At 34.5% G+C, this 15,001-nt stretch overlaps 1 protein-coding gene across 1 annotated transcript; it reads right to left on the reverse strand.

Annotated features, from left to right (window-relative positions):
- Positions 1 to 12,226: 12,226 nt before the first annotated feature.
- LOC147555723 (uncharacterized) lies at positions 12,227 to 12,722 on the reverse strand. The gene is made up of 2 exons (XM_086658517.1): positions 12,693 to 12,722; positions 12,227 to 12,643 (listed from the first exon to the last, which is right to left on the reverse strand). Exons 1-2 carry the CDS (start codon positions 12,720 to 12,722, stop codon positions 12,227 to 12,229), a joined length of 447 nt encoding a protein of 148 aa, XP_086514643.1.
- Positions 12,723 to 15,001: the final 2,279 nt, after the last annotated feature.

Raw genomic sequence — 15,001 nt, forward strand, 5'->3', positions numbered from 1 at the left:
TGTTTTTTCTTCAATTATTATATAATTTTTATCTTATTGATTTAAAAATAATATGTGAAGTCAATGGATATGAAAACATGAGTAATGGGGTCAGATTTAAAAGACCCAAAAGGAAAAAAAAGAAGAAAAAAATATTAGTTTTTTTTTTTGATGAAGGGAAAATAAAAATAAAAATAAAAATAAATATTAGTTTAGTCATCCAAACCAAAAGATGTTAAGTTCATACCCAAAATAGTTAATATCAATAAATGGGTGTCTTCTCCAACCTCATTAGTTTTTAGAAAAAATTCCATTGGTCATACATAAGAAATCGACCATGTCATGTAACAGAATAACATATTGCAACAAAAAAAAGTAATACTACAAATAAATCACAAATTGAAGAAAATTGACATTCTCTCACTACTAAACCCAATCCATTGCGTCGAACTTGTAGGGTTTCTTTTTTTGAAAAGATAAAATCAAAACAACCCAAAGAAACAAGAAACAGAAAGAGAGAAAGAAAAAACAACCGGTTAGCGGAGAAAATTATCTGCTTTGCCACAAGAAAAATAGATGAAATTACAAAAGGCTTAAAGCCTAAGTAGAGCATTCCAATTCCTGACAAAGCGGGAGACCACTAAACTTTTTATCTACGATTGCTTGCTAGCGTAATAAAAAATAGAAGCTCTAGAAAAGATAACAATTTCTTCTACTAAATCTTCTTTTTCATAAAAATCATCAAATAATTTATTTTTTTCTAACTGAGCCAATTTTCTAAGATAAATCAATAAAATGTGGTAGACGTACAATAACCAAATGTTGATGACAAGAGTCATGCTAGCAACCCTCCAGGTGATAGAGTCTTATGCTTTGTTACTCCAACCGAAATGTTGATGTGACTAATTATCATTTTAATGATTGAGCTCTTTTATATTTTTCATGGATATCTAGTTTTGAATGAGCACTTGAGCAGTGACGGATTCAGGAATTACATCTAGGGGAGGCTAAGTTGATATAAGGAATTTAATACATTATGTTCACAGAAAACTGTCTATGATTTGGAGTCCTCGGCGCTACGTACTACATTCTTAACCAGTATAGACTAATTGCATCTATAGTCTTATGAAATCACATTCGGTTTTTTATATAGACAAAATCAATTTCTCCATTGATTACTAACAAAAAATATTCAAAAAGCAAAATATTGTTTAACCACTAATTGAAATGTTTTAATTCAATTATCAAAAATTCGTTTGAGATTCCAAGTAATGGTTGATTTTGTTTATTGATTTTCAAAAGTACACAATTTTTAAGCAAATATTAAATCTTCTAACCAAAAATTCATTTGAGATCTTAATTAATATGTTAGTGGTGTCTCCCGGTGTTTAGTCTCTAACTATGAAAATAATGTGTGATGTCGATAAATAAAATAATTGCAACAGCTCACTAGGTTATCGCGAACATATAGAGTTTAAATTTTGGATAAAACATTAGTTAGAAAAAAATCTTGTGTTGGGAAACTATTGAACCATATACCTCAAAGAAGAAAAACATTAACTTTTCCAAATGAGCTAAGGTAACCAATTTAATTCCTTACCACATAAATATAACAAAAACTGAGCGTTTGATCGGGGGGATGAGAGCCCAATCTATTTTCGACAAAAAATGTGAAGCAGGTCCAATTGTCAGAGAAGCTGAATTTTTTTCTGTTTTTATTTTTTTTTCCTCCCCTTCCTGCCCTTGGACGGGACATTTTCGTGTTTTCTGATAATCTGACGCGACAACAAAGAATTAGTTAAAATCCCGTACATGACGCAATTTTCTGTACATGACGCAATTTTCCGTACATGACGTGATGACAGAAAAACATTCAAATTTCTTTTCAAATTTCAGAAATGGCGCCATTTTTGCCGAAATTTTAGCTAAATTTTTTGGATCCCGCCCATTATATTTTGTTTCAATTCCTTCTTTCTTCTTATTTATACATCCAAAAATCTTCTTAATCATTCTTATTTTGTTTCACGTTTTATCTTCTTCATCTCTTTCAATCTCTAACAACATCAAAATTTTTTGTTCTTTCTCTCTATAAAAGTTTTATATTCTTTTTGAAAGATTTATCGTCATCTCTCTTTACAAATCTTCCAAAATAGATTATATTATTGCCCTCTCTATCTTTTTTGAGAGATGTACTAAAACAGAAAAATATTTTAAAAGATAAAGAAATCTACTGAGGGAGAGAGAAATCTGAAAATAAAAAAGTAAAACAGAAATAAGTTTGAAAAGTTGGGGAAAAATTTTGAAATTGGTTCAAAGTTGGAAAGAAAATAAAAAATAAAAAATAAATAAATCTGGAAAGATTTGAAAACAAAATGAAAAAAAATTGGTTAAAAGTTTGCCAGTACACAGAACAATTCCCGGTACACAAGAAAATTTCCCAGTACAAAAATGTCTAGTACATAACCAAATTCCCAGTAAACAGAACAATTTCCGGTACACAAGAAAATTTCCCAGTATAAAAATGTTTAATACATAACCAAATTTCTAGTACACAAAACAATTTCCGGTACACAAGAAAATTTCCTCTACAAAAATGTCTAGTACATAACCAAATTCCTAGTAAGCAGAACAATTCCCGGTAGAAAAGAAAATTTCTAGTAAACAAGAAAATTCCCAGTACAAAAATGTCTAGTACATTACCAAATTCTTAGTACACATAACAATTCCCGGTACACAAGAAAATTTCCAGTACAAAAATGTCTAGTACATAACCAAATTCCCAGTACACAAAACAATTTCCGGTACACAAGAAAATTATCTTGTACAAATCAATGAAAAACTACCAAAAAATATATGAAAACAAATCAATGAAAAACTACAAAAAATGAGGACAATTTAATTTTAAAGAGATAAGAAATAAATCTAGAAGAAAAGGAAATTTGTTGAGATTGGAGAGACAAATATGTGTGGGAGAAAATAAAAAAAACAAATCTGGAAAAAAAAAACGTAAGTGGCAGGTTGGTAATTTTTGTAATGGCAATTCTGTAAATTCGTGGGAAAGTACAAGGTTTGATGTCAGGTGCGTCAGACTATTTTTCAAAAACTTTTGTGTTTCCCGGGAATTTTTCGGTGGCAGTGTTGTAAATATGTGGAAAGTACAAAGTCTGATGGGATGTGTGTCAGATTGTTTTTCAGAAATTTTCGCGTTTTTCGGGATTTTTTTATGGCAGTTTCGTAAATTTCGAAAAGAATAAGGATGTTTCGAAAATTTCATCTCCCCGTCGGACGCATTGAACCTGCTTTACATTTTTGGCCGAGTTTGGACTGGGCTCTTATTTTGGACCCAATTTTGTCCATTCCCTCATAATTAATTCAAGGGGCAAGATTCTCAAAAATACTTTTCAAACTTACCATTTCTTGAAGTGAGCAGGGTGTACAGACCCTCTAGTCTCATAATGGATCCTCCCCTGCATTTGAGCTTTCACTAAAGAGTTAGAAAAGAAGTCGTGTGTAACGTATATGCTTATGGCCACGTGGATGTTTTTACTACTGATAATTATATCATGTTTGAATTTCGATTTCTCTTAATATGATAGTTACATAACTAGTTTTTTTTTTGGAAGTCGACTACGATCTACGTATGTCGTTACATTTGGCACTTGATACATCATAGATGTGATAAGCTCGATAACCGCCCACTCAAACACTAACAGAACCGGGCCTATAGCCCAACAAGACATGGCCTAAAGCCCAACAACATTATTTACACCCTAATAACCCCAATTCAAATAACCAAAGATTCCACCTTCTCTGGGATTCGAACCTGAGACCTCCAGAGATTTCTGGAATTTTTATGTCAAAACCTTGGAACCACTTGAGCTACCAACTGTTGACTACATAACTAGTTAACTAATAACATTTGAAAGTAAATTATGCCTTCTAGAAGCATATTTGGTGGTAATAACCTTCACAAGTCATAATAAACTTGAAAACAAACAAAATCTTGAAGGAATTGATTGGAAAGCATAGGTTATATAGATGACATAAATTGTTTCAACAAAAAAAAAAAAAAAAAAAAAAAAAAAAAGAAGATGACATAAATACCACTATTTTAGCACATAACTTATATAATATCTCAATATTTCTAACTTTCCATGTACATGTGACAAGTAATTATTGGTTCTCATAGAAAAAAAAGAGAGTAATTATTGGTTAATTTGAACTTGACCCCACAATGATCTGTTCACTTAGGAAATGATGGAGTGCTGATTGGACATCTTTTGATAGCCGTTGGATTATGATGAATGACAGTTGTAAATGTTTAGCTGGATGACACGTATCTATGTATATTTAATAATTTCACGTGTTAATAAATATAACTAATTATTTTTGCGAAAACGGGACGTGGCATTGAATGAGAGGAGATTGTTAAGAAAGGGGCGTATCTCTTGTAAAATTTTGTCCTTCGCATTAGGTCATCTACAATCACATGGTCAAAAGTTATCATCAGCTCTTACGTCACAATCTTTTTTACATTCATAATTGTTTTTGCTTTTTTTTTCAAGTATTTACATTTACACTACTATTTGGCCTCCTAAACATTATCTCAACTATTAAGAGAATAAGAGATACGCCCCTTTCTTAACAAGATCAATTGACGACTGCTCAATAACCCTCAAACGATATGGGTTAAAATTCTTAAAGGGAAATACTTCCCTAAAGCCCCTAATCCTTCAATCGCTAAGCCTAATCACTCCTGGTCTTGGAAATCTATCAGCAAAAATTACAATCAGGTCGCTGGCCTGGTCTTTCGGGACATTAACAAAGGTAGTCATGTCAACATCTGGCATGATTATAGGATCCCTAATCATCCGCCCCCTCTCAATAATCAGAACGGTTCTAATTTCGAATGGGTCTCTCAACTAATTACTAATAATACATGGAATATGAATATTATTAACAGTTGTTTTGATAATGAAATTTGTAGCTCAATCATTAGTATCAACTTACAGGCCGACCAAGATGACAAACCGAGATGGTCTCTCACAAAATCAGGTAACTTCTCTATTAAATTTATGTATAAGTTTCTCAGAACAGGAATTGCGGAACCAATGCACGATCAGAACGACTGGTATTTTATTTGGAATATGAATACCATACCTCGGATAAACTTATTCTTTTGAAAATGCAGTACTAATAGTCTACCAGTGAAAGACAAAATTGGTAAATTTATAGGAAATACTTATGCGTGTATTAATTGTGACGAAAATGAAACCCTAGACCATGTAATATTGCATTGCACTTTTGCACGAGCAATTTGGTTCCATTTTCAGGTACGATCGGAGACTATTAATACAGTTAATGATTGGATCAAACAATGGAAATCATTAGAGGAAGACACCATCAATCTATATGAGAAGATATTATGGTTCATTTGGAAAGCTAGATGTGAGAACTGTTTTTCGTCAAAAAAACAAACACCTACACAAATGATCTCACGGATTAACAATTCCTCGACTACTCCACTCAAAATAGACATTTCAAATTCTAACAAATGCAGGGATAAACGAGAAAAACAAATATGGAGACCTCCTTCGATGTCGTTCCTTAAATTAAATGTTGACGCTTCATTTACCAAACTCACCGAACCAGCAGGAGTCAGATGCATAATACATGATAACGAAGCTAATTTCATCATAGCAGCGGCGGATTCAGTTCGATGCCAAAATGCGGGAAGAATGTGAGAGCATGGCGATTCACCTTGGTATTTTATGGGCCATTCAATTACATATAAACCACGTACAAATAGAAAGTGATAATGCAGCTCTGATCCAGTTCATCAATGACACTAGTGACGCTATTCACTGGCAATCTAAAAAATCCTGATTCACTCAATGACCCTTAGAAAATATTTCTCTCACATAATCTTCACACATGTTCCGAGGGAATGCAGATGCACTAGCCAAATGGGGAAGACGCAATGGTCAGAGAAAAATTTGGAATGTAGCTCCTTCTTTTATTATTGCTTTACATTAGAAACATATGTTTGTTTTTTCTTAGTTGTTTTTAATGCGATGTTCTTTCTCATAAAAAAAAAAACTATCAAAAGTTGGTTGGCCAAGTAATTGAAAGTGTTGAAATAAACTCTAAAAATTCGGAGGTCGCAGATCCGATTTTATAGAGGGTGGAATCCGTAGTTATTGTACTTGGATTATTAAAGGTATAAATAGAAAGTTTGTCGGCCTTTAGGCCTTTTCACTACGTTGTCGGGTTTTGGACCTCTTTATTACGTTCTCGGACTTTAGGTCTCTTTTATTTGTAATTTAATTTCGGCGGTTATCGTGCTTATCACATCTTGATAATGTATCAATTGTAATAACTACGTAAAAACGTAATTCATATTAAAAAAACATTATCTCAACTGGCCCCGTAAAACAAATATTAAACATGAATTATTGTGACCCTTGTTTGGGTCATTACCGCTCTTTTCGGGAACCAACTCCCTCTATGTTATCTCAGGAGACAGGAGATTCTTGTAGACTGTCTATTAGAGGTAGTTTTTTAACAAGATTTATAAAAAATTGATGTGACGCTTTAATTCCGAGAGTTCGAGTTCTGTTGGAGATGCTCTTAAGGAGAGTGGATCTACACATTGCTTGACATTTTTGGATAAAATTGGTGGTCGGACATTTCAAGTCTCCGAGTTCATAAAACTTGGGTCACAACTATCTCAGAATCATCTAATTTATCGAATGCGTCACAAATCAAAAAGTAACTTTGTACATTGATTTGGAGTAAGTTAGTTGGTGATCCCTTAGAAGCACCGAGAGGTCGTAGGTTAAAAGGCACAACACTTGTTCACCCTCTAATATACCCCATGTGAGTTATATACTTATGTATATTATATGTATAATCAAGTGGTTGATAGTGTTGACATAAATTCTAAAATTCTAGAGATTTCATATTCTATTCCAAGAAGAGGTGAATTCTATGGTATTGAATTCAATGGTTAAATGTATAAATAATAATAAGTTTGTCGAGCTTTTGGTGGTAAAGTTTTTCACCTATTTTTCACACTTCCTTTACCTTGGAGAAAACAGTTTTCACACGTATCAAACGGACTATTATTTGATTATCCGAATATCCATACTATAATATCGTAAAGCAAAGAAAATAATTGAAAATTAACTTTTGACATTTTGGGTATTAATGATCCGCCCATCTTTGACTAGTGGATCATTGAGGCCCAATTCTCTCTGCTCCTATATGTAAATGACCGGCCATTGATTCCACTTTAGCCAATGATGGGTTGGTCATTTGGTGGCTACATCAGTGTTGTATACTCCAGTTTTCTCTCCTCCCATCTCTGTCAAAATCTAGTATGTTTCGGGTGGGTAGTCACTCTCATCTCGACCGCCCAAACAGAAACTGTTAACCATAAACGTTGAATCCTCAAAGGCCAAAAGCATTATTTTGTCATTTGCTTCCTTGTTCTTTATTTTTCTTCTAACTTTGGATAAGTACTACTAGCAAAGAAAATTTAAAAGAAGAAGAAGAAGAAATGGAAAAGGAAACTCAATCATACACATACCTGTTCTGTTGACTTTGTTTTACTGCTTTAGGATAGTCAATATGCCTTTCATTTTCATTTGATGTGATGCACATTTTATATGTGCATGAATGATCTCTTGATATATATATATTAGTCTTCGACAAGAAGATATATATATTAAAACTTTTTTTGTGTAGCTGTTAGATGAATTGTGAAAGCGATTAGAGTTTAAAACAGTAACAGTTGAGAAGTAATTGTATGTTAGAGCTCATTTGGTCTAACTCTCTTTAAAATCTGCACCAGACTTGACCCATCCTTTTTTATTTGAATTTGTCAGTGGGAATAAAGGGCCCGAACCCGAACAAAGAGGACTAGAAAAAACTAGAGAAAAAACAATAATACATCAAAATGTCAATAGAGAAACAAATAAACGAATAAACAATAGAGAATAGAGCAAATGTTGACTTGACCCATCCTTAAACGCTTAGCGCAGATACCATGTGATGCAGATCATATTGTGCCCCTCGGCCAAACCTAATGGACCTCATGAGTCATGACCATGAGAGGGGAGGCTCACGTGGCCTAGTCTAGTTAGGTCAGATTTAGAGTTACTATTATTTGTTTCCTTTCTTAGTTTTGTTTATCTAGAGGTAGTCTAAAACTCTATAAAACTAGTCCAGTTTGTTCTTGTTATTTAGATCTTCGATTATTATCAATAAACTCTATTTTGTTTGCTTATCATTTATCAATTATTTAGGAATTTTTTGGTTCTTAGTCCAAAAATCTACCCCTAAACAAATATTTAGTCCCTCCTAATATTAATATAGGATTTTAAGCCAAAATAATAATTATAATTGATATTTAGTCCAAATTAGTTAAAGTATGTCTATACTTTAAAGTTACAGTATTTTTCTGTTTAAAAGTTCTTGTTTTGTTTCATAAATTACCTGTTATTTATTGTTAAAGTTTCATACTTTATTTCATGTTTTCCATACTTTATTTCATTTTTTTTATATGTGTCATACATAACACGTTATTTATCAACAATGTTTCTTACAAAACGAAAAGGACTAAAAATTTATTTTCTGGGAAGATTGGACCTTAAACTTTTTTTGAACTTTATTTTGGACTTAAAATCCATGGACCCATTATTTAGTTTAGTTTAATGATAGTTTAGTTTTTCCGCTGCGTCTACATCACCATGTTATAATATTGACAAAATTCTCCTCGAAAATCGACTTGCAACAAAAGGGTTGCATAATGCATAGTAACCACGTTAACAACATTGTATAGTACTCAAAAAAAAAAAAACATTGTATAGTCTACTTTAATTGTGCATTTTGGTGTGAATAAAATCCAAATTTCTTCATTTATAGAGAGACAAATGGGTTAAAGGACCTTGACCAGGATGAAGGGTTGTATTTGTAATAGGACTGGGTTTGTGAACATGGATTTGTGAGTGGGGTGCCCTTTATAGAGCAGGTCCCCATATAACTAATTTCTAATGGCAACCCGTTTTTACTAGTTGGGTGGTGGCCCATCTCACTTGAATCTATGGGTCTTTTCTTGAGAATGCAAGTAGAGTTTGTTGAGGTTATTCTCATTTGGTTTCACCTAAACAGGGAAAACAGGTTCATGGGTTTGCCAAAAATGGAGGTTTATGATATAATCAACAAAAAGATCTGCTGATTTGGATTACTATGATTAATTGCTTACAATGCTTGGTAGAGATAATGATCACTAATTTATATAATTTTGCCCTAATATCATTCTGATTGAAGTCTTGAAAATGAAAACATTTTGTATGTGTCTGTCATTTGAATAACTTTTCAATAACATTTGTGATCCTATCATCTAGAAAAAGAAGGAAATCAAGCTGGTTCCCTTTTCAAACACTTCATCATGTTTGCTTCAAACATTTCTACCAAGGAAAATGGGACTTTGCCTGGCCACAATCCGGGCTAAATCCAGGCCGAGGTATGCGGCCGGACAGACTATCAGTCTTCTTCTACCAAAATAAGATCGTACGTATTCCGGGTTCAGCACAAACATTTGTTCTGTCATATCAAACTATACTACTAGTAGTACTAAAGCATAAATATTTGATAGCATTTCTAATGTCTCTTCTTTTGGAGAAATTTTAGCATTGTTGCTTCGAAAGAGCATGAATCTAATCGGCATTGTTGGTTGATTTGTTTACGCCCATTTGTTTGCTAGACCTTCTGCTTCTTCTGTTGACCTTCAAAAAATACTACTTATTCGGCTATACCTTCATTAGAAATTAAAGAAACAAAAAAAAAAAGGAATGTTGAATAAGAGAAAGGAAGAGAGAACACTAAACCCGTATATTTCGATCATTTGTTCCATCTAGTGATTCTAGTGGGTATCATGAGTCTATGACTTGATCAAAAGAATGTAAAAAAACATAATTGAATGCAGCATTGACGAAATTATCCGACCAAATCATGAAATAATTTGGATTCTTAGTATATGCCAAGGTTGGTAAAAAAAAAGAAGATTTCATCAATGCTGCACTCAATGATGTTTTCTCCTCTTTATCTTCGTCTTCTTCTTTCGGTTTTTGTTTTCCCTTGCACGATTTGTTTCCTTCACTTATCCATTCTTAATATACTATATTTATGTATAGTACTAGGGTTTAGACAAGCACTTGAAGTACACTTGAGTTTTCATGTACTGGAAATGCATCTTGAGGCTTGTACTACCAGTTTTCCATATGAAAAGAATAAGGGCGGAGCTAAAGACGCTCAACATAACTGCTTTAAGCGCCCAATTTCCACATAAAGCATCTAAAGAATTTAGCTGTAAAAGAGCGTCTACAGAAATTATGATTGGCCCCTTTAGACCTTCCCAAAGAATATTGCCCACTTTCTTGACATGTTCCTGTACTAGGAAAGAATCTTGTACTGCTAATTGAATAACCAATTTTGTACTTTTCAGGGTTATACCATTACCATTACTTGTACCCGTGGTTACTTTTATGAATCTCAATTGCATTTGAACCAAATTGTACCCGTTCGCAATGTCGGAAATTTTAATTGCACACACGTACATGGATGATGGGACGTTGCAAGCTAGTTGACACCCACCTCTCGTGTGTTCTATACTCAACAAGTTCTCAACAAAAAAGATTCATGTGGATGACAAGGAGCGGACATAGGCCAAAACTTTCTCTCACTATATCTGAACCGGTCTAGTACCCCTGTCAGGATTAGGCCGGGCATAGCATCACTATCGATTTTTTTAAAAATCAAGCTCCTTCAAGGGAGTCTCTGTAGCCTGCCCATACGAGAAATGTCTTCAAGGGAACTAAGTTAACAACAAATGAAAGTCAACAACCCTCAACAAGAGCGGTCAAACACTTTTGTGACTGATCTCCGGCCTTTCGGTCACTCTTTGGAGACACAATTGGTTCCATTTTCTCTTATAAAGCCTGTTGACTTGGACATAGGTATAGGAAGAAGGTCCATCAAATAGAGAATTTTTTCTTCGACATTGTTAATACGATATATAAGGACCGCTACTACAAGCAGTACTACACCTTTGATCCTGAAATATCGATTACTTGTTGAACCCTGTAAATCGCGTGAAAGTAGGATACTCCAAATTCGGGGGTCAAAGAGTTTCATAGAACGAAAAAAAACACCACCACCAAGCAATTGGCACCTCTTTCTCGCTATAGGCACCTCAAATGTCGTGGGACAAAATAAACGTGGCGTGGTGTGCTATCCTCATTCAATTTCAGCATGGCACGTCCCATCGACCACCACTAAGTAAATCTTGCTATATATGCCTCATTATTAGTCGCCTAGTCGGGCTGAAAAACTCGTTCTATCGTGTCTCATCCGTTAACAAATTTTCTAATCTGAAGCGTAATAAAATGAACATATGTATATGATTTTGTATGTACTTAGTTATGCAACGAGAACATGTTTGTGTAGCAAGTACTCTTCTATGTAATATAATAGATTGAGGTGGAACCAGTCAAAATGTCAAATTAATAAGATTCAACATAGTCTCGATTGACGGACCCACGTTGGGGCCTATGGGGTCACGTGTCCCCACAGCCCCCAGTCAGGAAATAGTTGTAGTTCCAAATATTCCAAGCTTAGCCTTCAAAATAACTTAATCGTGCTACTTTATCAAGAAACAAAGTTTGGCTCGATGGAAGCCTACTTAATCTTGTGCGGAAGAGGGCCTGGTATCTTATCCCATGGGTAGTCCCTTCCCTTTATTTTTTTCGTAATAATTTGTTTTGGGTGATTTCAAAGACACCCGTTCAAAGTGCTCCTACGGCCCATTAGGGGCAAACCTTACCTATTTATTTTTGCCCCTACCCTCTACTGATCGGATTTTCCTTTGCTAGAATTCATCTAATCTCTAGTAAAATTATTTGAGTCTCCATATTACCATATGCCCTCTTCATCTTTCACTTTTATGTATATTTTTTTTAGAGTAGTCTTTTTTAATTCATTGATATCTCTCTTCTCCTCCTTTAATCTTTACAAAATATGGATTATAAGGATTTTTAAAGAAGAGAGTCCTCTTTTTTTTTTTGAAAGCCATAATATCATAAATAATATAAAGTTACAAAGTTAGGCCGAAACCAAATAACAATACAAAACAAGGGACTAACTAGTAATCTGATTAACATCCAGGGGCTAAAGATTTAAACTTTTAGTTTCTAGAAGGAAGGACCGACTTCGCCAGATCATGCGCTGCTCTATTGGAGTCACGTGGGCAGTAGATAAGATCCAGCTGTCCGTCATGCGCCTTCTTACGAAGACCGTTGATCCGGTGTGATAATCGCCACGGTATATCGGGATCAACGGCTCTCATCCAATCCAACAAAACCCTAGCGTCGCCTTCAATTATAAGGGATGAGTTTCTCAACTCTTCAGCTAGGGTTATCGCCTCTTCCAGAGCGGCGATCTCACTATGCAATGGTGACTCCGGTTCAATCAGTTTCTTCCTTATACCTAAAATTTCTCCTTTATCATTTCTAGCTATTGCAGCGCAAGAAGCTTCTGTCTCTTTAAATGAGCCATCAAAGTTGATCTTAATCTTACCTTCTTGAGGAGGTATCCAGTTAACCTGCGTTGAAGGGTTATTACTCAAATCAGAAGGGGATAATGTTATATACCTGAGGGATTCCTTCACGCTCCACCAACATCTTGCCAGATGAGGGGTTTAATTCTGAAAATGGAGATTATTTCGCACTTTCCACCATTCCCAGTAGAGATAAATTACTTTATACCAAATCTCTTCCGAAATAGCTGTAGTGGTTAGAATATGTGCCATAGTTTTAATTGGGTCTACTTTTATGAATGGCATCTCCTCTAGTCTTGCATAGTTTATCAGTTGGTGGAAAATACCACAATTTGCAAATAAGTGATTAGTTGATTCCATCTCTCCTGTTGAACAGAGCATACACTCCTGATCTATATGAGGGACTCTCTTACCTATATTATATAATAAAGGTAATCCTTCATGAACTAATTTCCAAATAAAATTTTGAATTTTTGGAATCAATTGCTTCTTCTTCCAAAATTGTTTCCATGGAAAGTAATATGCTTGCTCTCTGATTATTGGGTTTTCTTTGATATGGGTATAGAAAGATTTACTAGAGAATTTACCATTTGAAGCAGGACACCATATTAGTTTATCTGCAGTATTATTGACATGTATTGGAATTTCTAGAATTATGTTGGCATCCTCTTGATTGAAATACTCTGTTATGACATTTGAATTCCACCTCCCTGTGTCCTGCTCTATTAGGTCAGAGACTGTAATGAAATTGTTAGGCAAAGTATTAATAAAAGTAAGCATGTGATTAGGAGTAGAAGGGATCCAAGGATCAGACCTTATATCAATCATTTGTCCATTACTTATCTGCCACAGTAAGTTACCTTCCATGAAGTTCTTAATTTGATGGAAACTATGCCAAATATGGGAACTACCTTGTTTACAGTTGGTACTCCAAAAGTCAGTATCCTTAAGATACTTAGCTTTTAATAATTGAACCCAAATGTCCTCTGGTTTGGTTAGGAATTTCCAAACCAGTTTAGCAATGAGAGAAAGATTAGCCTCTTTAATCGACCTAATACCAAACCCTCCTTTATGTTTAGGGCTACATATGATGTCCCAATTAACAAAATGTAACTTGTTTTCATCCAATTGATGCCCCCACCAAAAACATCTCTCAATTTTCTCAAGCATATTAATGATACCTATGGGCATAATTTAAAAGCTAGTAGTATAAGTACAGTATGAGGCTAGAATTGATTTTATTAATGTAGTTCTACCAGCTTGGGTTATGAACTTTTGTTTCCACCCTGATAGACTCTGTTTAAACTTATCAACTAATCAATTGTGGCTATCTATTCTGTTTTCCTTCTTGAGAATAAGTGCTCCTAGATACTTTTCTCTATCAAGCATCAAAGGAGCATTCAGGTGATGGACAAATGTATCAACAATATGCTGGGGTACACCTTTGCTAAAATAGAGAGAAGATTTAGAGAAGTTTACCTTCTGTCCGGAGAAGTTGCTGTAGTGGTTCATGATGTGTATTACTGTGTTTAAAGTTTCCTAATTAGCTTTACCAAAAATTATGAGATCATCAGCAAACAATAGATGAGTAACACTAGGAGCTGTTGCATTGATCTTAAATCCTGTAAATGTACCTTGATTCTCATAATAATTGAAAAGGAGTGAGAGAGACTGTGAGGATAGGATAAACAGATAGGGCGATAAAGGACAGCCCTGTCTAAGGCCTCTAGTTATCTTGAAGTCTCCAACTATGGCCCCATTAAGCTGAATACTAAATCTAGCTGTAGTAATACACGACATGATTAAACGAAGGATACGGCCTTCAAGGCCAGTAGCTTTAAGAACAATTTCGAGGAAATCCCAATTAACCCTATTATAAGCTTTGGCCATATCCATTTTAAGGGAAAAATGGCCTTTTTTAGCTTTAGAATAATTCATAGAATGCAAGAGTTCCTTAGTCACAATAATATTGTCAATAATTTGACGAGAGGGAACAAATGCATTTTGAGTCCACATAATACCATCTTCTAAGTAAGGTCTGATTCTGTTAGCTATCAATTTTGTGATGAATTTATACACCGAATTACATAAGGAGATAGGTCTGAACTCCGAGGCTAAACTCGGATTCCTAATCTTAGGAATAAGGGCAATGGTAGTAAAATTCAACTGAGGGTCAATCATACCTGTAGCAAATGCCTGTTGGATATATTGAATGAGTTCTGTCCCTATCGTATCCCAATGATGTTGAAAGAAATAGCATGGTAACCCATCTGGTCCAGGACTTTTAATAGAGCCCATCTCCATAACCACTGCCTTTATTTCCTCGGAAGACGGAATCCTTGAGATATTGGTCAGTTGTTCAGCAGAAAAAACCTTATAGTTATTTATAACTTCGGTGGGTGG

The sequence above is a fragment of the Eschscholzia californica genome, unplaced genomic scaffold (assembly GCF_041429995.1).
Source record: "Eschscholzia californica isolate CP2 unplaced genomic scaffold, dmEscCali1.0.p SCAF_2, whole genome shotgun sequence".
Taxonomy (NCBI): domain Eukaryota; kingdom Viridiplantae; phylum Streptophyta; class Magnoliopsida; order Ranunculales; family Papaveraceae; genus Eschscholzia; species Eschscholzia californica.